Source organism: Necator americanus, chromosome III (genome assembly GCF_031761385.1).
Source record: "Necator americanus strain Aroian chromosome III, whole genome shotgun sequence".
In the NCBI taxonomy this organism is placed as follows: Eukaryota; Metazoa; Nematoda; class Chromadorea; order Rhabditida; family Ancylostomatidae; genus Necator; species Necator americanus.
The window spans coordinates 16,237,889-16,263,532 of NC_087373.1; the positions used below are offsets into that span (position 1 = coordinate 16,237,889).

At 41.2% G+C, this 25,644-nt stretch overlaps 2 protein-coding genes across 3 annotated transcripts; both read left to right on the forward strand.

The window, feature by feature from the left end:
* Positions 1-2,514: 2,514 nt before the first annotated feature.
* RB195_009763 (uncharacterized protein) lies at positions 2,515-9,637 on the forward strand (the record flags this gene model as incomplete). Its single annotated transcript, XM_013444434.2, has 4 exons — positions 2,515-2,662; positions 3,030-3,106; positions 9,333-9,389; positions 9,497-9,637. 4 exons carry the CDS (start codon positions 2,515-2,517, stop codon positions 9,635-9,637), a joined length of 423 nt encoding a protein of 140 aa, XP_013299888.2.
* Positions 9,638-10,832: 1,195 nt separating this feature from the next.
* Positions 10,833-24,577, forward strand: RB195_009764 (uncharacterized protein; the record flags this gene model as incomplete). Of its 2 annotated transcripts, none has more annotated exons than XM_064190469.1 (9): positions 10,833-10,877; positions 10,980-11,125; positions 17,018-17,129; positions 17,183-17,238; positions 19,000-19,119; positions 19,325-19,414; positions 19,497-19,620; positions 19,677-19,847; positions 24,542-24,577. In XM_064190469.1, 9 exons carry the CDS (start codon positions 10,833-10,835, stop codon positions 24,575-24,577), a joined length of 900 nt encoding a protein of 299 aa, XP_064048052.1. The 2 variants fall into 2 exon arrangements, with proteins under 2 accessions (XP_064048052.1, XP_064048053.1); XM_064190470.1 differs by having other exon boundaries at positions 10,980-11,098.
* Between the last annotated feature and the right edge of the window lie 1,067 nt (positions 24,578-25,644).

Below are 25,644 nucleotides of genomic sequence, written 5' to 3' on the forward strand. Positions count from 1 at the left end.
TTTGTGAGTTATTATTTCAAAAAGAGAGAGGAGAGCCTTATTCCTAACTAACTATTTATTTTTTATAAGACCCTTTCAGTAGTAGCGGTGAATTAAAGCATTAGCGTTTTCAAGACTGGGAATGAAATTATCTAATCACAAGTATCTTCACAATAAGAAATGCTCCACAATAGTTTAATGGATTCTGCTGTACATCAGTTAATAAATGAGTGGTTACTAACCTATTACTAGCAAACAATGAAAGTATACAAGCGCCATTCGGTCTTATTGGGTGCAGAAATGTCACGTTACAGTGGATTGGAGCGGAAGTTCACCACTAACACTCAGTGTTAACTTGACGTAAGAACAGGTTCCTCCGCGAATGAAAGTTTACAGCACAACACCCCATTAATTGCCACTCACTATTGCATAGTTTCTTATTAAATCCATAAATTTTGCTGGCAATAGAATCAGGATATTGCTCTCCTGTTTTTCGACTTCCTCTTCTTCTACACACATATTTATCTACTTACGCGTATAACAGTACGCTTTACAGTAGTTTTTTTGGCAACTTGCCAGAAAGATTACTTTCATCGGCTCTTTTCCTAGTTAGGGTTGAGTTCTAGTTTGTGAGTTTTGACCATATTACAGAGAAAAGGTTGATAACACCTAACGGATCTAGCACTAATTCAGTTTTTGCGCACTTTTTTTAAAAGTCTAGAATCGAAAACTGAATTCACGAAATAAATATGTGAAATATTTCTTGGTTACAGCGTGTCACTAAACTGACACGGTACGAAAATGGTACGAAAACTACAAGGAAAACGTAGAGTTCGGGTTATGAAAAAAGGATTATGAAAAAAAGGAAATTATGAAAAAGAGTGCGACCCGCGCAATTTACCCACTCGTCCTGTAAAGCGTAACTAAAGCGTAGAAACCGCGCCAGTTTCTAAGAGACGTTAGAACGGAATTCCATGTATAGCTTCCAGTCTCCTCAACTGTCTATTCTTCGGGTTTACTCGAGCGCGCTAGTGAGAAGACTTCATTGACCTTCGACCACTCGCTAATGGACGCGGCACAACGGTGGCGCGTTGCGACTGATCTCGTAGGAAAGGATGCCGTCTTTCACGGAGTTTTTTAAACACCAATCAGGGAAAGATGAGCGGAGCAACGCTCGTTTCCGTGAACCGAATATATTATCCGAACTCTACATTTTCTGTAGGGTTCACCTGCCACCTCAATTTCGTGATACTCTGCCTTTTAGTTGTATTGCATATTTACTCGTATATGTGTGTGTTGCATGAAGAATTCTAGAAAATAATGGTTTCTACCTAAAGCAGTCGAAACTATAAGCAAATTATCATTATTATGATCTTCAATAAACGTTCAATATCTAGATTAAAAAAAAACAAACAAACAAAAGAAGATGTCACAAAAACAAGTAGAAAAATAAGCGACAAGCAGGTTTAATGGTTATATGTACCTAACCCAGAGATGTTTGCTCATTGATGTTCCCAATCAATTACTCATCAGAACATTGGTGAGGATGTTTGGAGGGACTGGAAAATTCACGTACTGTTGTGTAGAAAAAATGAAGGATATGAATGAGAAAGTACAAAATTTTGACTCTAGATTTATAAATTTTCGATTTTTTGCACCCACATTCCCTTAACAAATATAAAACATACAGTATTATTTCATTAAAAGTAGTTCTGATTCGTTTTATTCACATGCAATGAAAACTCTTAGGGTCTTTAGTTGTGCGTTCATTGATGTAAAAAAAAACCTGATTCCATTTAATCCGAAATTTCGCTTCTCTTTATCAGTCGACTTTTTTTATATTCTAGCGGATACAAGCAAATCAAAAGCGGTGTATGAAGAAACTGACTTAGTTGTGAAACATGTGGGACAATATAGGGTTCGGGGTGTAGGTTACGGGAGCGATTCCCGCCCCGCTCAATTCCTTCTAATCGCCCTGAAAAAAACTTGGGAAACTGCGTTTGTTCCTGCGAGATATGTTATTACGCTCCATTCTTGTACGCGAGCGGCATCCACAAGCGGCACAAGATCAATGAGATCCCCTCACGAGCCTGTTCAACTAAAACCAATGAATAGGCTACTGAAAGGACCGGAACGTGTACAGGGTAGGGACGTTCTAAAGTATCTTGAACTAGGAACTAGTGCCATTTCCTATGCCCTTTTTCAGGATGATCAGGGGAAATTGAAGGTGGCCTCATGCCCGCAAACCACATCCCAAACTATATTGTTCCACATACATCTTAACACTGTCAGCTTTGTCATACGCTGCCCTTAATTTTCTTCATCAAACAACCAAAACTGCTTGTTATTGTTCGCCCAACCATTTTTCCAAAATTTTCTAATCTATCAAGTTTGTATTGAACGTTATCCATTCACTGTATTCCAATTAATAAAAGTTGTACAACTTTTGTGTCGAATTTTCAAAAAAAAAAAAGCATATTAGACGACGTTAAAGCAGCAGCAATTCTAATGATCTTAGGTGTCCCGAACTAAGCAATGTTGTTATTTGCGTCGATTCTGCTCTCCATGATTAGCATTGCTCGATCTATCGGTCGCACACAGTCCACTGCTGTCGAAGGTATCCTGATGTGTGGAGAACAACAAGCGCGTGGAGTTCTAGTAAAATTGTTCGAGGATGACACATGTGAGTGACTGTGATTTATTCATTTATTCATTTCAAAAAGAGAAGAATAAACATAATATTTATTTGTTATTATATTTGTCAATTGTTAGTGTCTTCGATGCAAATATACATCCACATTTTAAAAATAAAAAATTTCCTTTCGTATAATATTGCTGGCAAAAGGTTTACTGTACCAGAAGTCTGACACTACCTCATTACCTTTGTAGCCACGTTTTAAACTGCTGTCACTATTCTTCAATAAGATATTCAGTGATGTATGGATTGTAAAACCTTCAGTCTTGTCTTGAGACAGGAGACCGCTACATTTACTCTTGAACCTAGTACTATCTAGTCATTTCTAGTTTTCTGGTTGCATTTTATTTTTCAGTGACACCTGACGAATTAATGGACTCTGCTGAAACCGATAGTCATGGCAAATTCAAGTTAAGTGGATCAGCCGATGAGGTAAGATAGTTAGATGGTTACTGACAAAGTGATTTCCGAACGAGCACAATAAAATAAATATTTCTAAGTTTTAGCAAATCCCTGGCATAAAGCGCTTTCACACTTTCTGAGACACAACTCCAGATGGACTTACATAGACCTTTATTCAGAAGGCTTAAAAAAATAGAACTCTGTTGTGGTAACTTAGTAGAATACCGCGTGCTGCGATAAGTGGAGAATTATCAAAAGATCGAATAATCAGAGTTCTGCGCACCAGAAGAAGAAAAAATATCAAGTGCAAGTCAGAACCAAATTTCTGCACTTTATCTTTTTGCAGTGGAAACCGACGTTATCTTTCTCGCGGTAGACAAATTGGGCTTTATTCCCTAGCAGAAAGTAGAAGTAAACTCGTGGGTTATACTAAAAGACATTTGTACCACAAAGCCCACCAAACCTGTGCAGCTAAACCAAAAGGACCGTGAGAACCCATCCGAATGACACAAACTCGCTATACTCTATATGTGCTTCGTGTTTGCGGAAGTCCCTTGTAGAGGAGGACTTGAAATGTGCAACTAGTACAGGGCACATCAGCCCCAAAAAACAAAAATCTCCAAAAAAACACACACACAACAAAAACGATCTGATCAGTACATATTCACCAATTCCATCAGCGAAAACGTTCAGGAGAACAAAACCTCGCTCATAGACTATACAACTGCTCTCTCGTAAATCAATCCTCTTAAGATGCGCGCTTGACTGCAGTTCAGTTGGGGTTTATTAACGGTTAGTGATCTATACAATGATTTGTGGGGCTAGCCGATGTAACGAATCAGTGTTTTTATCCTCCCAGACAACTCGGATACCTATTTATCGACTACGGACGAGAAGCTTCTTTGTCACCAGGGCTTTCGAACTGTTGACCATGCAGTCGCAGCCAAATCCTTAACAATTACGTTACAGTCGCCCTTTCACATTGAGCGAAAAAAAATTAAAACAGAAGAAACGGAAGAAAAAGGAAGGATGAAGAGAAGTGAAGTAAAATAAAAAGACGATACAACGATTATTGCATCATCCAAGGGGTATGAGATCTACGCACTCTCTAGCAATCTTTTAGCTCATAGAGTGTTACGAACGGCATAAAGTCGTTAGTAATTGTTAAGAACTCGTTTTTGTTATTCATGGATGGATTTGTGGTGTCGGAAATCGAGGTTGTTTCCAGAGTCTTCTTTCTCGTGGGCTAATATACTACACTTTCCATTACTTACTCATTTCCCTCATGTTTCTCATTCCTGTGACGCCCTAATAGTGTCACTACCTTTTACCAGCCAAATGCTCTTTGATACGTAGGCTCAACTTCATTCCAGTTTCTCCTTCTATAAGTGGCTTTGCACGTCAGACATTCTTTTTGATAGATTACTCGGATCTTCGCGCAATCTCCAGTTTTACCTAATGGGCAGACAACGCATGACATCTTCACCAGTACAACACCTTGTAACAGTGCTCGCAAAAGAACTTGCCTTACCACAGTAGTTAAAGAATTGGAGACGAGGGGAATGCAGAGGGGAATTCTACCTTCATGTGGGGTCTTCACTGTTTCATTTCTAGTTCGAGATTGTGTGCTGGATTTCAATCTCGCGTAACCACTCGAACTAAATATGGGTATGAGTAGTTTTAGTGACTCCTGACGTTCTCTTTCTCCCATGCAAATTGACGTAGCTGTTTTGACTACATTGCAGACAATTGCCTTTCCCATGTCACCAGGTTGCGTTATCAGTATTTTTTTTGAGATTTTCTTGCGATACCATTCCACACTTGCAATGCTATTGTGCAGTCTTTTTTCAGCATTTAAAAAAGGTAGCCAATGAGCATTTGGTTGTTTAAGAATGGATTTTATACGACTATTCATCTGAACTTCTAAAACATTCATCTATCTTGGATTGCGATAATGTCACAATAAAGCAATCGCTGATATAATGGCAGTACATTTGTTGGATACATTTTATTATTTTTTGTTCTATTTCTGCTCGTAAAGCAAAAAGCAAGAGCTGGAGAAAGCCTTTGGCCCATAGCGAGTCGTCTGACTTGGGAGTAGTGTTTCCCTGATCATTTGAAAATGTTGTACAGAAGGCATTCGTTGATCAGGGGTCATTGTGGATTGCTTGCTTAGACCAAGAGTTTCTACACTACGCCCCCCGTCTATCTAGCATTTCAAATAGCGATTGTAACGTTTCAGTTAACGCCTGTTTACTTTGAACATTTCTGTAGAAAAACGTCACGTAAAATGACTTCATGACACAACTTTGTTCGAATCTGGTTCGAATTCGAGAAATAATCACTTTGTTACTCATACAAGTTAGTTAGTATACAGTTAACTAAAATCAAATGTTTTCTCCCCATTGTGAACCAATGTGAGAATTAGGGCAGCGGTAGTATACGAATCTGATTGCTACTTGTACATGGTGGCCCTAGCTTAACTAATCAGGGGTTGGAATGTATGCACTGGGAACGTACGAGCTACGAGCTATATAACCCGCACTGTTATGTGACGAAAGATTCCTATACATTGCAAAAAGGTGCTGTCGTCCAGCACATCGCCAAAGCCCATAACCTGGAAGGTCAACCGCTTGAAGGGAGCACGGAATCTTTGGCAACAACCATTCGTTTCGCCGCGCTGAACTGGCGAACACAGTCGATTGAACTCCAACAAACCGTCCTGTCTAGGCTTCTACGATATCTTTGTGTGCCTTTCGGTGCGCTGCAGGAAACACGCATGAGAGATCGGCCCGTCATCAGCATCGAAATTACACCACATACTGGGACGATGCTGATGAGAACAAAGTAGGTGGCTGTGAGGAACGATTACAAGAACCTGGATTACAAGAACCGCAAAATCTAAAGCAGTTTGGGACGTCGCGTCCGACTCTGACCACCGTCCAGTTCTTCTCAGCTTCAAGATACGGTTCTACAAGAGGAATCGAGGAGTACCTCTTCAACCGAGAATCGACATGGCAGGTCTGGAAGACGAAGAACGCAGGACGAATTTCCGTCAACGTGTGCCTATTCATGTTGGGGTACAGACCAGGAAGAAGCTTTGCGATGCAGATCTCTTCACAAAGTGCATTCAGGACGCTGCAAAGGAAACGCCTCCAGTTCTATTGCGGCGGAAAAAGTTTGCCTTTGCATCTGGAGAAACGATATTCACGTACAACTGTATATGCTGTAAACGAATGGACATTGAGAGAGAAGAAGTTTGAAAGCGTGGGAGGAGAAGAACCCGCTGAAAGCCTATGGTTTATTAAAACAGTATAGCGGAAAATGAAAAGATGTTCTCCAGTCTAATGGAGTGTCGGTGAAGCAACCCTTCCAATTTGGAAGGACCGCCTCAAGACCTAGCTTAACCGGAGAGCGCCTTCAGTTCCTGAATTCGAGCACGTTGGTAGACCAACATATGCGGTTAACGAGGAACCACCGACCGAGTCGGAGGTCCAGATCTGTATTCAGAAGATGAAAAATGAAAAATCTGGTGGGACGACGGGATCAGCGCAGAAATGCTGGAATATCTTCTTAAGTTTGGGATTCGTGAGATGACAAACATCATCCGTTCAATATGGATAGATGAAAGGGTACTTGACTCGTGAAGACACGCTATCACAATTCCCCTCCACTGAAAGTTATCCGTAACGGATCCTAGGAATTATCGAGGAATCTCCTTGCTGAATGAAATGTATATGGTTTCGGAGAGGATTGTCCTGAACCGACTTATTAAACATCGCGAAGGAACAACGGAAGGCAAGCAAGCTGGCTTTCAATATTGAGGTTGATTTAGTAGGTTCAATCTGCGATTGAGGTTGATTTAGTAGGTTCAATCTGCGATTGAGTGAGCCAATCTGCGATTGAGCAGGTGTTAATCTTTAGGAGAGTGATTGAACTGTGGCATCGGTATTCGAAGTCATCGCAGTTAGACTTTCTGGACTCTGAAGCCGCTTTCGACTCTGCTCATCGAGGCCGTCATCTCAACGCGCTGCCGATGGAGTATCAGGAAAGCTTGTTCGTTTCCTTGATGACATGAACCAACGAACAGCTACTACAGTTCGAACACCAGCCAGTTTTACAACCTTTTTGAGGTGATAACTGGAGTGAAACAAGGGGCAGTGGCAGGATCCTTCCTGTTCAATTTCGCCATCGACGACACATTATGCGAAGAACAGTAGATCAGCGCCTTGCAGCCTATGGACTACGTCTACGCCCTCGTAAACGCAAACAAATGTGGGTCTCTTCAAGACTTCGACCAGGAACCAGGATAAGCGGACAATCGATCAAACTTGTCAATGAGTTTTGTTACTTAGGCTGCACGCTGAAAAACAACGGCAGTTACGTGAAAGATATTCAGCAAAGATGCGCTAAGGCCATTTCTGCATTTGTCTGCAGAAATGGCCTTAGCGCATTTAACTTCTTAACGAAATCCCTGTTATAGAACACACTATCACCGACAAAGTCAAGCTGTGAGTCCACCTATCCGCACTACAGCCCATCATGATCGAAAACTTGGGCAGCACCGTCCAAGGTGATGGAAAGGCTTGATGTCAGAGAAGAGAAGCTGCTTAGACTACTGATTGGCTACTTTTGGCTTAGAGTATGTCGCACTGAAGAACTTTACGCCAAATTTGATGCGGTGTACCGGCGGATGGCACATGTGAGATGTCAACGGAACACTCGGTATGGATAGGGAGTTCAAGCAAGGTGCAAGTTTTCCCAGAATATGGAATAACGGCAAATGGATTGATTATGTGCAAGCTCACGAAGAAGATTGAGAAGAATGGGCGGAGCTGTGGTCAAGGACAGCACACCTCGGCGAAGATGCGAGTATTCGCGTCAGGCGATGACATCAGCTCGCCGATTAAGTCAAGTCATGTGAGCAAGTCAAGTGAGGATTAGAGAAATAAATAAGACAGTAAACATGCTATTTGGTGGGCGCATAGAACCCTGAGAGTTTTTATAGCCTTTCTGAATGGACCAAACGACGATTCAGTATAATATCTGCTGTCAAAGGAGGTGATAAACCGTTTTCTGTCAGATTAATGAGACGAACCTAAATGAGCGACCGAGAACACAATTTATGCAATAAATACATACCAGTCCGGCTAAAGCTGGACTTCGGACACTTGTAGCTTTTCCTTTACTCGCCATCACTGATCAATAAAAATTAATAATAGTGGCATTTTCTACTAAATTAGAATTGTGCTTTTCTAATAACGGTTCCTCTTTCTTTAAAAAAAACAAATTTGGGAGAAAGATGTTATAGCTTTCTTTCTATTCGCTTCATTTCTACCCTTGAAGAAAATTCAAACTTCAGCTTCAAACTCCTCCGGTACTATCATAATATAGACACAATTTGAAGGCATTACTCAAAGTATTTGATTTCCTCTCGTTTTTCCCAACAGTTATCACAGAATGATGTTTCAACATAAAATGACGTAAACAACATCATCGTATTGATAAAGAAGACGTTCCACGTCAGATCATGTAAGCTGTTCGCTAATATTTAAGCAGCCTGTTTCATTCGACTTCCACTTTCTGAGGGAGGCATGTTACCAAACTGAGGCAAACGTGCAAGGAAATAGACGCGCGGAGGAGTCATACAGGTGAAAAGCAACGCGCGCAGTGGCCCTGGCTATGAAACGGTTGCAACGTCCTACTTACTTTTTGCGACATGCACACGAGTTTGCTGCGCGATACCACTGCACTATGGCACAACAATTTCACGTCGCTGTACCCGTTGCACCCCATTTTATAACTATCTTGTGCGGGCGCACAATTTTGACGATGTGGTACCCTTCGCACCCCTCTTTACCGCTCTACAACGCCGGAGCACAATTTCGACGCCGGTGGAACCGTCGCACCTGATTTTATAGCTATATTTTGTAGCGGATTAGTGCGTCGTCGCCACATAGCTATAAAATAGCCCGACGCACCAATTCGACGACGTGGAATCCGTCCTTCCCCATTTTACCGCTATCTTTTATATATATACACCAACGTGACAGACTAAGCCTGTTATTATATAGCATGATTTTCACGAAACTATTCCTGTGATATGTATGTATGTACATATGTGTGTCGTAAACTACAAGCACATCACTGATGTGAATAATCTTATATCACTAATTTATAGTTCAATTTTAAGAATTGAATGTGTGGTTTGCGATCGACGTTTCTGAAAATTTGTTCCTCGGAATAATCTTTCCAGATTGGTACTATCGAGCCGAAAGTGAACATCTACCATGACTGCGATGACGGTATCAAGGTAAGTTTCTCCAAAGTTTTCTTATATAATCACATACATTTTGTATTATATTTTCCTCATTTTCGTTATTTTTCATTTACACCCTATTCTAGAAAATCTCGATTTAGCCTTGTCAACGTATGCTGACCATTTTTATTCCGTCGGACTACATAACAGCGGCAAAGCAGCCAACCAAAACGTTCAACCTAGGAATTCTACAGTTGGCCGGAAAATTCGAAGGAGAAACAAGAGATTGCCTGCACGCATAAACTACTCCACTACATGATCTTGTTTGAAAGACGAATACGAGATATGAAAATAAAATCATTCTGCAATCCGCAGCCGCTCCAGCAATTCAATTTCTTGTTCTTAGAGATAGGTATTCCATGAAAAGGAGGAACTCTCAAATCAAAACAAATCGTGCAGCGCAGTAAAGTAGGAACAGTAGTAAGGGATAAAGGATAGTGTGTTTGTCGTCGATCCGCTAGAACTCAGGCTGAAAATCTGGAAGAACAAAGTGTAAATAATCGTAATATTAGTAGAAATGCTAGTGTCGAAGTTCCCATAAACTGTTCATGAAAAACGTCACGGATGTGTGCGTCTTGTTTGCAGAAATCTGAGTAATGTACCACCTGCAAGGGTTGTTCTGAAGAGGGAGAGGTTTCATTGAACAGTTTTCTGTTACTATTCTTATACATAGTAAATGGAAAAGCATTAATGCATTTTGAGAACTCTTCTAAAATAGAAAAAAGTGCAGGAATTTACGGCACCTCAATTCCCTTGAGATCTTTCAATTCAGAGTCGCTCGACGTTTTTGTAGGATGCCTAGGCAATGAATTGCGGTGGTCGATGTTTTGATTCAGCTTCCCTTCTTTCAGACAAGTCTGATATCGATTTAGCACCCGTGGAAATAGGAGAGGATTTGTTGAACTTCGGCGTTTTTAAAGCAATTTTTTTTTTACAATCAAACGTGCGGCCACAGCTGAACCCCCTACAACTGTGCTTACCACTGTACCAGAGCAATACTTTTAGATTAATTTTCATATTTTTCCTCACACAAGTACACTCGGAATGGCTGTCAGAATACCATTCATTCACCCAGATATATCATAGAGTCAAAACGACTTGACACACGGTGAGTTGCGTAAATGGTTGCGACTGAAGCGGTGAGACGGGGGTAGCGATTAGAATCGAGGTGGGACCTTCGCGAAATGCAGAAGAATGGTGCTAGTAGGGATCCCAGCTCACTCCTAACCTCTACGCTCACCGCAACGCTCCGAACGCAGCCGTTTACGCACCTGCAACGAGGTTCATGTCATTTTGACCCTACTGTATAACAGAAGCGGTGCCAGAAGGATTGATAGTGATCGATGTTGATTGCAATTCTCAACTATGGCTATTTATTGAAGTAGGGTGGAGTGAGTTGGAAGGCATTCTAAGCAATTACTACTAACCATCTGGTCGATGCTTTGCTTTAAGCGTTACTTCAATGAGCCTTTGCCAAAACAGGTTGGCCTTCAAAATGATCGCTCTACATGACTTATCATACGATCATGAAAACGTTGGCAGAAATTTAGAATCCATCACACTTCTTATTTTGCTGTTCTGCAGGACATATTTTGTCGTCAACCTGGCACAATGTGTGGCTACATAGAAAAAGGAATTTCGATGTCGAAGTGGGAAAAACGACTGGCTATTATCACTCCGCAAGGCGACCTTATTATTTACAAGTACTTCTTACTCGACATATGCCCTGGGTTAGACTTTCACCTAATGGCGCACATCATATGCAGCGACCAATATTAAAAAGTGAATCACCTTAAGAATATTGTCATTTATGTTCACCGTATAGTTTACAATTTCTTACGATGAAAATGGTAAATTTGCCGTGAGTTGTAGCGCAGTCGTTAGGAGATCCGGCTCTGACTGCACCATCGATGGTTCGAAACCAGCTCAGAGCCAACCGAAGACTTCTTCCCTGCGATTCGATAAGTTGCTACCAGACTTGTCTGGGAAGATAAAAACGCTTGGTTGAAAAACAAGCTAGCACCCGCAGGTCAGTGCATAGGCTCGAAAGGGGTTCGAAAAACCTCTTTTATTCTGAAAAGCGGTCAAATGCGTTGGCACATCCTAAGCGGATTGATACGCCACAGACATTAATCTTTTTTGATAAAGTTCAGGGTGTAGATCACTGAGCATGAATGTGGCCACGTTCATTTCTCCTTACGACACGAAAGTCTGCACAGTCGCGTAGGCGGTGAAGCGGTACTATTAGGGACGAGATGGGACCTTCGCAAACTGTAGCTTTATGAATGGTGCTACCAAGGGTTCCTGGTTCTACCTGATTATGCTGCTGAAGAAATATAATTGATTTTCGGCTCGTTCGTGGACACCGCGCCTGTGCAAGGCTGACACGTTTTAACGTAGCTCGTAGGAACTGGTAAGAAAAAGTTCCTACGCCGTTTTTTAAAGGAAAATTGGGGAGATCTGAGCGTAGTCACTCACAGACGACTAATTTCTTAGAATTTTTTAAATCGCCGAAAAAAAAATCGAAGAATGAAAAATGTGTAAAAAAAAATGTCAGTTTTGTAACTAAAAGAAAATGGCCGAAAAAACAAAGAAGTGTATATTTAGACTATTGGAAACATTACAAGTAGAACTGAATATTCTGAGGAGGCGATTTATATTTGTTGTAAATGAATAGAGCTAAATAAACTACTTCATTGGAAGATTCATCCGTAGGATTCGCAAACGTTTCTGACAGTTCATCATCGTTGTGCATTCGATTGTAAATGCAATCACTAGACAGAGCAGTACAATAAGTTCCGTGCAAAACGATTAGTGTGCAATAGATACAGAATGGAATGAAATTATGGGACAATTGGGAAAAAACATTGAATGAATGCAAGATCTGCTCGTTTTGTTCATGGTTCATGCTTGTTAGCCTGTTTTTAGATGAAGGACCACTTCTTTCTTAGATGAATGTGACTTCTCTGTAAAAGTTCAATGCTTGGGAACCCTCTTATACCGTTCAACAATAATATAAAAATGAGCAACTTTGATCTCCGACGTATATAGTCGTATTCTGAGCAGAATCAATTATCTTTAAACTACTTCAACGTTATGCTTTCACAAGTTCTTCCAATACTACTGAATACACAACAATGTCTGACTATTTCTGCGAAAGGCAGACAAATTGGCGACTTTTCGATGAAAGTTATTATAAGGAGGAAAGAGCCTAATCCTCGATGGGTGAAGCACGAAACTGGTCTTTTATGAAAAAAAGCGCGATTCGTTTGTTGGTGTAGCAGCCAAATATAGATAAAATCAAATTAACCCAGTTCCCCAAACTTGTACTGCTTTGATATTTCCAGTCAAAACCAACAAAAATTGATATAGCACTCAGTCGTGCTGTTCATCATCTCCAAGCTCAAAGCACAGTGACAGCTCATCGAAGCATTTTGAGGAAATTCTCGCAGTCGGGTCAGTTTTCTCTTGTTTGAGAGATTTGATGAAGTTAAAACAGTAAAAGTTCAAGCTCCGTCCTCCGTTCTTCTTAGTAGCTTCAACCTACATGTCGTGGATCCTCTAAGAGTGATGCTTAGGTTTCAGGGCTCTGACTGACTCAGCTATTCACTTGTGCTCCTTTTTGGCTTTTTCGCGTCCAGAGCGTAGGTCAGCCTACGGTGATAGCACAGTCGAAGTGCACGCCATAATGGCGCGAAATACAGTAGTGGCGCAGTTCGATTCTGTCGCGTCAGAGTGCCCCCACCCCTTCCCAACTACAATTTACCCCGTTCCCGCGCCCCTTTTTTTTAAGGAAACGGAGCAGGACCACGCTCACATTCACCATCTGCATCCCGAATTCTATATTTTTCGTAAGGATTCCACAGTAATTGGTACGCTATTTTTAAGTTTACGTCACAAGACCACTACACCGAAGGGTTAGCTTGATATGTTCACGAAGTTAGTTTTAAGTAAGTACTGAAAGACAAAATTTTAGAGGATCAAATAAGAGCTCTAACGGAAGGATCCGAGGTCCAGTGCGTTGGAAAGTTCCGGTATTTTTAACAGTGAAAGAGTGAAATGAGCAACTCATTCGCTACCTTACATTCTTACCAGGAAGTTTGTCATTGCTGCAAATTTTATAGGAGCTTCCGTCAAATCGTTTGTATCAAACTGCACCTGTGAAACACACTGTTCATGAAGTGGCTTGTCACCGATGTCATCATGCAAAGCTGAAAGACAGCTATAACGAAATTGGCACTGTTGAGGTTTCTGTGGAACAATATAGAGTTCGGTATGTAGATCACGAGCATAAGCGTGTCCACACTATGTTCCTCCTAATCATTCTGAAAACGGCGTGGGAATCGCTCCAGTTTCTACGAAGTCCCTCAACAGCCCGTTCAATGGTACTACTTAAACAGGCTGCTGAGGAGACCTCTCTGATTTTCGACCGCTCGTTCATGGATGGTCATCGAAGTGATGCGCCATCGCCTGAAAGCTATAAAAGGGGTGCGACATGTCCACCGGCGTCGAATTTGCGCGCAGGCGTCGTAGAGCGGTAAAACCGGTTGCGATGGGTCCCTCGGCGTCGAAATGGTGCGCCGGAGCAAGGCAGTTATTAAATGGGGTGCGACGGGTCCAACGGCGTGAAATTGTGCCATAGTGTATGTAAGGGGTGTCGCGCAGTAACTTCGTGCGTATGTCGCAAACACTAAGTATGACGTTGCAACCGTTTCATAGCCGAGGCCACTGCGCGCGTTGCTTTTCACCTGTGTGACTCCTCCGCGTCTCTATTCCTTTGCATGTTTGCCTCACGTTGGTAACATGCTTTCCTCAGGAACTGGAAAGACGAATGAAGCCGGCTGCTTAAATAGTTTGCATGATTTGACGTCATGATCATGCTATATAATAGTCTGTCATACTTAGTCTGTCATAGTCTTAGCCTGTCATACTGGTGTGTGTGTCGGTGGTGCGCCGGCGCCAGATAGCTATAAAAGGGGTTGCGACGGCTCCACCGGCGTCGAATTGGTGGGCTGGCGTGGTAGAGCGGTTAAAGAAGAGTCACGAGTCCACTGGAGTCGGATTGGTGCGCCGGCGCCACACAGCTATAAAAATGGGTGCGACGGGTCTACCGGCGCCGAAATCCTGTGTCGTGGTGTAGAGGTATCGCGCAGTACCTTCGTGTACATATCGTGAAAGGTAAATGGGACGTTGCAAACGTTTCACAGTCGTATCCATTTTCCGCATTGCTTTTCACCTCTACGACTCCTCCGTTCTTCAGAACGTGGAAACACAAATGCCAAACGTTGCTTGCTGCTTAAATAGTAGCCAACTGTTTACATGATCTGATGTGGAACGCTACCTTTATCAGTACGATGATGTTGTTCACTTCATTTTATGTGAAGCATCATTCTGTGATAACTGTTGGAGGAAACAAGAGGAAACCTATACTTTGAGTAATGACTCCAAGTCGTGTCTACATTGCATTGGTGCTTAAAGGTGAAGTTTGGATATTCTCCAAATGTAAAACCGACGCGCTTACAAAATCGACGAAATCTTAAGCCTAAGTTTCCTTTAAAGAAAAGAAGAAAACGTTGTCAGAAAAACACAATTCTAATTTTACAGAAAATGCCACTATTAATAATTTATTTCCATTAATCAGTTATTTCGAGAGGAGCGAACACCACAGAAAGTCTGAAGTCCGGCTTTAGCCGGACGCTCAGGCTGGTATATATTATATATATTATATATATACGCTATATAATATAAACTACGCTATATAATAACGAACTTAGTTTGTATTTGTATGTGTGTGTGTCACGAAAATACAAAAAGTTGAACAACATTGCATCGACGGGAACCAAACCAGTGCCACGCGCCTTGCAGGCGAGCATTTTTGCCATTTCCATTGTCAAAAGCATAAAAACGCATATGAAACACTTGATAAGACGGATTACTTCCAGTCATATGATAAGAAGAGCATATAACCACCTTAATAGGCGTGCTACTCTCCAATTTTGTAAAGAGTGGATGTGATTACTCTCTAGATTATACACATAGCCTAAAAATTTTTGTTTTGCGCTATCACAAATCACAGACTTACCACTTTCTTACTCGAAATATTTTTTTCTGAAGTTTTTTTTTTCAAAGGTGGAGTGGATTTTTTTCAAAATTCAAGTAACTAAGAAATTGTGATTTATCGTTTTTCTTTAGCCATTATCGTTTACGATGACCTCTGCGCAAGTTTTGCTGACTTAACATACTTATGATAACAATTATGCCTCTAAACCTCGTTGCAGAGAATATATGTGATGATGTTCAACAGCTTAACCTAAACACGCCAAAAAAGTAATTAAAGGTAGCACGCCACGAATCTGACGTTGTGAAGCAATCGGCGGGAAAACCTAGGGAGGGGTTGTAGATTTCGGGATCAAGGGTGGTTCCGCTCATCTCTCCCTGATCGTCGTAAGAAATAGCGTGGGAACCAGTTTGGTTACTACGATGATGTTCACGTTGGAACCCTCCGCCTCCCCCCTACTCCCCTTTATGCCCACGTTTCGATTCCTTTAGTAGCTTGTTCATTAGTTTTCCTTAAAGAGCCTGGTATGAAGATATCATTGATCCTCGACAGATCGAAATTGGATGCGTGCACAAGAGTGGCGTGTTGCAACTGAAATCATCCTTAAAAAAAGTGTCTTCCACGCCGTTTCTTAAGAAGACCATGAAGAGTTGGGCGAAACCACTCCTAATTCCGCAACCTACAACCCTAACTCTAGATATTACCGACTCCTTCAACACTTTTCGTTGTATGCTGCCTTTAAAAGAGAATAGTTGCTACATGTTTAATCCTCAAATCGGATTGATGTCCTGCCTTCCTTATGAATGCTTACATCTTTTTCAGCACCTCGAAAAAGGGGCCTTCTGTTTCTTTAGCAATTTTTTATGTGGATTATGTCTGCTACTTCGTTTCGTGTGTGTTTATATTCTTTTTTTAAGAACTACAAAGTTCCCAGCACTCCATTTTTTATGTTGTTATGAAAAAAGCTACGTAGGCTGAAGGCACATATATTAAAGGATAAAAAAGGATAAAGTCACTGGCGTATCAATCCACTCGGGATGCGCCAACGCGTTTTTTTTACTGGAATTCGTAATCGTTGAGGTTTTGGAACGCGTATTGGCTTATACAATGACTTGCGGGGGCCAGCCGATGATCAAGTCAGTGTTTTATCCTCCCAGACAAGTCTGGTACCAATTTATCGACCCCGGAGGGATGAAAGGCTTGGTGAGCACTAGGGCGGATTCGAACCCTCGACCGTGTGGCTACAGCGGACCTCTAACCGATTGCGCCACACCCGCCCTTTATAGATATATAGAATATCTGAAGGGTAATTTCTTACTCTTTAAATATGTTATATAATATATATATATACATATATATAACCAATTTAAAGGGTAAAAGTGTGTTGGTCAATAGTATTCTCAAACGTAATTTTGTCAGACAAGTCGAGCAAATTTTGTTTTATTCCCACTTGACTTTTGTGTTATTGACAGGTCCCTGTAGGTTCATCAGCTTAATCTAGGCTAACTTACAGTTTACAGTATTTCCACCTGAAACTGCCCTCTCGATGTTACTTGTATCCTAGAGAGCCTCTCATGGGAAAAATTTACGAACTAGACAAACTTAAAAATATGCAAATTGAAAGATTTGAGACTGGTGAAATCACTGTTCGCATACAAACGAAGGAAGGAAAAAAGGTTCTTCTTCCCATTTTAGCACACAACTACTCCATTAGACTACATATATTAAGGTAAGATTGAGGCTGACTGGAAATGAAGCTGCTGCTTGGGCTGCCAAACTCATCAAGTGAGAGACCATTAGATTTGTTATTTCTACAAAATGGGAGTTCCAAAAGGCCTTCAAAATTCGCAAACAAGGCTTTTCTGAAGAGTAGCTCATGGGCTCCTTTCTTGATTTTATGGGCATTCGGAGAAACTTTTTCGTAACGTTTACGCCTCTTTGGTTTTTAATGCTACGCTATGTCTAAGATAATTCACCGTAAGCGATATCGTACAAGTTGGAGGTATTATTAGGTGGGCACAAATAATGCGCGTTTTTCGTTGCCTTTTCTTCACAACAAATTTTTTCCGATTACTTTCATCTTTAATATTAAAAGCCGCATAGCGTCTTGCCGCACATTTCGTTGTAGTGCTGAAGTGATTTTGAACGAGGATCAGTATTTGGTCAGTAGACTTCAAGACGTAGAAAATAATAGGTCCAGGCAACATTTTCACTTATCTTCTTCAACGAGTTCAAGCTGGGTAGCAGAGGCAGGTCGAAACATCACCGCTTTTTGAGGTGAGAGAACCACCACCAATTACATGGCACGGCGCTGGTTTCAAGGGTTTTGTTGTTGCAATATGAGCCGTGAAGATGAAGAAGGTCGCGGCCGCCCTTTTAAAGTTGACGATCACCTGCTGAAGGCAATCATCGAGCATGAGCTTAAAACATCAAGAAAGGTTGCTCAAGATCTGGGCGTTGACGATTCAACAGACCATTTGTAAAAAATTGAAAGGTGAAACAGTTGGCGAGTGGTACCGCATGGACTGATCGAGTCCCAAAGAAACCGCCTTTTTGAGATCTACTCAACGCTTCTGTTACGCAACAAGAACGATCCATTTCTCGTTTTGCGCGTGCGTAAATTATGATAATGGTATAAATAATTGTAAAGGATCCATTTCTCATTGCAGGTAACCGTATTGTTACCTGCAATGAGAAGTGGATCCTTCACAACAACAGGAAGTATCCTGCACAGTGGATAGACAAGGATGAAGTCCAGGCGCTTTCTGAAGCCGAAAATGCACCCGAAGAAGACCATGGTGACCAAGTGGTGGTGCGCTTCAGGTGTAATCCACTACAGCTTCATGAAACCTGGCGGAACCATCACCGTTGAGGAGTACCGCAAAGAGGTGGACGACCGGAAACTCTAACTTCTTCGTCCGGCGTTAGTGAACAGAAAGGACCCGATCCTTCTACACGACACTGCCTCGCCACATTTCAGAGGTGACGTTACTGAAGTTGAACGAGTTAGGGCACGAGACTCTGTCCCACCCACCATATTCGCTAGACCTTTCGCCAACCGACTATCACTTCTCCAAACACCCGGAGAACTGGCTAAGAAACAAGATCTTCCAAAACTAAGCTGATGCCGAAAATGACTTCCGGGAGTTCACTGACTCCAAAACCTTGGATTTTTGTGCAACGGGAATAAGCAAACTGGTGTCTCGTTTATTTCGATTGTTAGAATTGGTTTTGAGGCAAGTGATAGCGTTTCGAAATGAATGCTCAAAAACGCAGATTATTTTTGCCCCAACCTAATAAATTGAACAAGTACAAGTTGCAGAGTGCAACAGACACAGCGCTCGTAATACACGTGTGTCGGCAAGCCGACTATTGCTGTGCTGGATTAAAATGTTCACCACAAAGTAATTTTGCAACTGTGTGCAATTCTAATGGGTCAATGCTAAATTGAATACATATATTCACCACCATGAATTGCACCTAAGCCATACTGTGTTGCGGACGATACAGAAAAAGAAACTTTTAAGCTGTGGAGTACATTTGCAGCATTCGGGGACCGACCTCAGGCCATCACAGCCATCCTCATGCAAACTTCATGGACGGGATGAATTCAACTCCCAGAAATTCTGTGTTGCCTTCCAATCCAGACATCTCGATGACAGTCTCGTAGGTTTACCGATTCATTGGTACAACTTGTCAACGGGAATGCACGCTCTGAGGAGAAAATGTCATGTCTAGTAGAAAGTTATTCTGTGCTATTCAGAACATTGTGAAAGCAACGAAAGTTACTGTATCGAGCGATGAACAATAGAACAATGTTTGTAGGGCAGCCTACGTTCTTTCCCGGACTCTAAATCAGTTTTCATTCCAGGAAGACGTCGCGATCTGCCTCCAATCACAGCAAGTTCTCTTACTCAGTTACACTGCACGATGGTACAGGATCTACTGATGATGGAGTAGTGTTAGTTTATTTTTCATGCTTTGTATAGCACTTTTCATTTCGATCATAGTAAAATCTTTACATCTATCATTCCTTGTTCCAGAGCTACAGAGGAAAGTGGGGAAGATGCTCTTTTGTCTGGAGATGTGCCGAGCATTATAGACTCTGCCAGATTCGATGATCCTGAACGTGCAAGAGGAGGGAAGGTGCATGGAGATGTCTCAGAGGTATATCACTCCAGCACAATTAGCTATTTCAAACGTTCACTTCAATCTGTCTTCAGGTGATTCACTCCATTATGACAACCTCTTCGAATACGTCCTCCAATAGAAAAATGATCCGAAAACAAGTAGATGAACTCATTAAGAAGCACATAAAAGAAGAGGAGGCAAGAAAAGAGACGGAGTTGTCTCCATTAGCGAAGAAGGACGCAGCCTTTGCACGACCAATGAATGTAAGGAAGTCGAAGCTAATCGCTAACGGAAATGGAGAGGTTCTGGGAATATAAAAATGAGGACAACGCATACTTGTTCCCATTTTCATAGTCCCGAGCCGTCTTTATAGTTATCCGTTTTTATAGGCGTTTTTTTATGATCAATCTTTGCTTGCGGAGAGCCAGGCTTTAACCTAGAATCGTGGACGTTTATGAACACGCATGCAATCAATACAAAAATTTGTTGGGAAGACGGCAAATCAAATCAGTTTTTCTATGTTGACAACTTCGTCCTGATTATCCGCCGGCTGAACCCTGCAATTCATTCTATGGATCGCGTACGCATTGGTGAACCAAAAACGCTTTTTGAACTCTGGCGTTTTCCCTCCCTTCGGGTTACGTAAACATTTCCTTGAAGGAGGGAAGGTTCAAATTGCGTACCACACTTTGGTATATTAGCGAAATCCGTCAGGCAAGACCTGCAACGGTAGCGCGGTCTACTTTGCCATGGTACTCTCCACATAGCGACTGTCATGTCCAAAAGAGTGTCGAGGGGTTTTACAATAGCAAATTTTTATAGGTAATTTGATCGTCCTGACGTTTCTCTATCCAATCGTTCCATCGCAAGCTTCTGATGGGTTCTGATGGTTCAGGATAATTTTAGATTTTTTTTTTGAAATTACAAACAGTGACCATGAAGAAAATGCCATGTTCCTAGTAGAACTGTTCTAGATCGATATAGCTTCGTTTTCTTCCCCTGTAATTTATTGTTGGAGTGTAAACGCCATAGAATGTGAAAGTCAGGATGAGGCGGGACTGATTCATGGTCAATGGCCCTCTCAATCGTATATGTCCGATTGATCAGTTGTTCAAAGTTCCTATACTGTCGCATGTTAATAGAAACACTTCTTCGCCGGCACTATGAAGTTTCTATGGGTAATGCCATCTCGTCTCAGTCAGTCCGATTATGTCGTAGTTGGTCTTGTGGACGTGCATCAACAGATTTTCAATGATCGCTTCTGTTCTAAGCGTACGTACGTTGTCTTAACAGGTGCTTTGGGATCTTTCATTTCGGCAGCTTAGATAACTTCTGCAACTTCCTCCTCCATGACAATTCCGTACTAAGCGCTTCTCTAAAATCAAGAAACTCTTTCTTACTCCTGCGTTTACTGATTGTGTTTAAAACACGTGATCATGTTGGTAGCTCCTAATTTTTCGGGATCTGAGCAGCTCCTCTAACATTCATGCTCCTATCCGGAAGGATGGTTGGACCTCAGTTGTTGGAAGCGACTACGCATTTAATTCCCTATTCGTCATCTGGAGATGTCACAACATCACAACTAATATTCTGTGATCCCTTGATCTTCGATCGATCATGAGAGAAATCCGTGAGATGAAGAATAACTTGCAGTATTTTTAATCTTTCTTTACAGTGCGCGAGAAAATGTCCGGATCTGTTTTTTTTTAATATTTCCGTATAGAAATTACTTTTATATTTCCGTATAGAAGTGCATGAATAACATTACACAGCCTTAGCAAAGTCCTTTCCACTAGTTCTTTTTGATTCCAGGGGATATCAAGAAGTAAGTTCACCAGAAGTTAGATTCTTGTCCCTCTTTTTTTGCGATTGTACTAGCTTTTCTCTAGAACACATCTTAGGATTTTATTGTGATTTAGACTATAACAACCCTGGTTACACAAGATTGCACAAAAAAATGGACAGACATTGAGTCCCTACAATCTAAGATCTTAGATCTAAAATCCTAAAAGCAGCCATCGGTAAAAGTAATTAGATAAGGCTTTGATAAGACTACCACTCTGAACGTCCGGCAAAACCCGGACTTCAGACTTTCTGTGGTGTTTGCCTCGCTCGCCTCCACTGATCAACGAAAATTAATACTGGTACCGCTTTCTGCTTGTGGGAAAAAAATTAGACTTGTGGATCTCTAACAATCTTTCTTCAGCTTTTTTATTATAACCAAAGGCGAAAGTTATAACCAAGGGCATAGTCTTCTTTCTAAACGCGTCAGTTCTACATTTGGTGAACATTCAAAACTCAACTTCAAACACTCCTTATCAATATATTATACAAAAATTTAAAAGCATTACTCGAAATATGGGTTTTCCTCTTGTTTCCCCCAAAAACAGATATGAAAGAATGATGTTTTGGCATAAAATGACAGAATACTGATAAAGATCACCCTACTGATAAAGATAACGTTCTCCGTCAGATCATGTAAACTGTTCGCTACTATTTAAGCAGCCGTTTGCTTGGGTGTTTCCACTTTTTGCGGAAGGTATGCTATCAACTTGAGGCGAACTAGAAGGAAATAGACATGCGTAGGAGTCATAAACGTGAAAAGGAACGCGGATCTATCTTAAACGATAACGGCTGCTGGAATAGTAGCGAGCAGTTTACATGATCTGACGTAGAATGTTATCTTTATCAGTAGGATAAAGTCTTTCACTGCATTTTGTGCTAAAACATCGTTCATTGATAACTCTTGAGTGGAAACAGGGGGAAAGCCCAAAGTTCGAGTAATACTTTCAAATTGTGTCTACATTATATTGGTATCGACGGAGTGTTTGAAGGTGAAGTTAGAATATTTTCCAAATGTTCCAAATGTTTGACGCGGTTAGGAAGAAAACCATAAAATCTTTTGCCTTTATTTATAGTAAAAAAGATGAAGAAAGATAGTTAGAGATACACAAGTCCAATTTCACAGAAAAGGGCACTAATACTGATTTTCGTTGATCAGTGAAGGGGAGCGAAGCGAACACTACAGGCAACACTACGGCTTTAGCCGAACGTTCAGACTGGTAATATATAGTACAAAATGGGCGAGACGAGTCCCAAGGGGTCGGATTGGTGCGACACCGCCAGATAACTACAAAAATGGGTTGCTACGGGTCCCGAGGTGTTGAAATGACCTCGTGTACATGTCGCTAAAGGTAAGTAGGACGTTGCAGCCGCTTCATAGCCGTGGCCACTGGGCGCGCTGCTTTTAACTTCTATGACTCCTCCGTGCATCTGTTTCCTTGCACGTTTACCTCTGTTTGGTATTACGCCTTTCTCAGAAAGTGGAAACAGGAATGAAACCGGCCGCTTAAATAGTAGCCGACAGTTTACATGATCTGACGAGAAACGTCATCTTTATCAGTATCAGATGTCGTTCACGTCATTTTATATTAAACATCATTTGAACCCGAAGGTTCCACAATCCATCGACTCTAATTCTTGCGAGAAAGTTAGGAAGATGAATTACCTCTAGAAGATGAAGATTTAATTATAAGTATTTTCAGTAGTTTAAACATGGATTAGACTGAATTTAATAGTCAAAAACTCAGATTATGTGCACATCGTTAGGTATGGGAGATTGCGAATAACTGCGTGAAAGAAGTACCTAGAGAAATACTTTGGGTGGCTTTTTATAGGAGAAGGTTTGTGTCACAAACTAGTCACATCGCTGCTTTTTTAGAGCTAGTTTTTTTTTCTGGAATTTGGATTTGACAGAATTCGAAATTTTTAGCCCTTTTCGGATTTTTCCCACCTAAATTTTGAAAAAATAAAAAAGGGACAAATTCTGGATATGGGGGTTTCCTTAAATTCTCTATGCGAAATCCCGATTTTCGCTCGCGCGCTGAGAAGTGTATGATTTTGAACAATGTCTCATAACTCAGACAAACTCCACGCAACTCAGATTGTCTTCCAATGTTTGATAGCCGAATAGTTACCTCTACCAGACTCTATCGTACGATTTCCAGTGTCTCCTGGGTTTCCAGGGTTTTCCAATTCCTTGATTGGAAAAGATGTATGAGAGATGATTTTCCCATTTTTGTCCATCCAAACACCAAAAAGAATAGGAGGTGGGAAGCAACTAGAAGATTTGACTGTATATTAGGGCAAACCTTCTCTAAAAAATTACTTGAAATATTTCCCTAGGCCCTCTTATCATGAACTTATTCGCGATCTCCCAGACCAAAAGATGGGGCAGAATCTGAGCATTTTTGGTCATTAATTTCCATTAAGTTGACGTTTAAACTGCTGAAAACTACGTGTAATTAAATTCTTCATTTTCTCGAAGTACTATCAAGTTTGTAACTCTTTTGCAAAAATCTGACTCAGCCGGATGTCGAGCCTGCATCGTGCATCCTCGCATTGTCAAAACAAAATGTTGTTCTTTTCTATTGTTCTCTTGTAATGCGACTTATGCACCTGACTCTTCTGTTTTCTTTGTCGTATTATCTCCTTTAATCAGTATCTAAAATTACTTCGTAGATTTTAGAATAAAAATGAAAATATTTCATGAGCAATATTTCAACATAACTCATTACTATACCGGTCTGAACTTCGGCGTTAACCGGACGTTCAGACTGGTATATTAATAAGTTAAGCAGTTGCACTTTGCTAAAGGAACAAATGGTCATCCGAAGAGATTCTCTGCAAGTTTTGACCAACTCAGTTCAAAATACTCTCTATTTTCTGCGGCTGACTTTTGTGGTCACCCTTCGAAAAGGATTTGGATTTTGATAGAAGAAAGATTACACGTGAAAAATGTTGCGTAGGACGTTACATCATTTCAACGATTACATTGGGAAAAGCAATTGAGCGAATTATTATTAACATATTGTGAGTATGTCCGGCATGAGCGAATGAGAGATACAAATACGTGTCGTACTTTAGTACTTGGCAATCAAGACTACTTAGTTTTCAGGTCGGCGCTATGAATCATATGGAAACAAACACGTAATCAACGGAGGCTAATTAGTAATCAAATTTTAAATCGCTTAAAATAAATGTTGAATTTATATAGTCACTTCAATCACCGTATAAGATGATGGTGATGCTGATTATAACTGAATAATAGTGATTGTACGTGCATAATCTCGTCAATATCTAGGATCTTATGCACCAAATACGTGGGCAAGGTGGCATTGCAGCAGCCAAAAGCTTACGCGGCATATTGCAAACACGAGTCTTAGCTTCGAAAGTTCATTTCATGCTTTTCTATTTTTCATTTCTTTCCTTGAAAACAGTGCGCTGTGAGTTGTAAGGTGGAGAGTGGCCATCCAAAGAGCAAACTCGTGTGATTTTGCTTTACGAGTTCACATTTGGTCGAAAAATAATGTATGTTTATGACGACATTATCAAGGCGTAGAGAAAAAGTCTAATTCTTACCCAAAATACAAGTCTTGCTTCGAAATTCCGCTTTTGTGTTCCTTTAAAGGCATCACCCCACGAATCTGAGGTGGTGCAGATTGCAGGTGGAGTATTCGTATACGGGATGGGAGACTATGGAGAGGGGGGTGATTTCGTCCATTCCTTCTTAATTGCCGTAAAAAAAGGTCCGGAAGATGCAGCGCCGCACAAGGCTGGCGCGCTCCAGTCGAACTCCATGTAGGAAATAGTGCGCCAGAACGCCTGAAGCCGTTATCTTCCGGGCCGTTTTTACGTCAGTTAGGAAGAAATGGACGGAATCACCCCCCTCCATAGTCTCCCATCCCGTATACGAATACTCCATCTGAAGTCCGTACCACCTCAGATTCGTGGAGTGATGCCTTTAACAAAGGCTAGATGGCGTCTCTCTATTTGGTGGAGCTATGTCTATCGTTTTATAAAACCTTGTAAATCAATCAACTTCGGTAGATACTTCCAAAAATGACAGAAACCTACCAAAAAAGAGAACTGACTCGTCGTTATTCAATAGCGACTGTCAATCTAACCTCGTGATCCTACCTCGTGATGACGCTCGACCACATGTTCAATAAAACGAATGAGGTGGGATAGAATTACGTAGCAATTCTGTCATACAATACT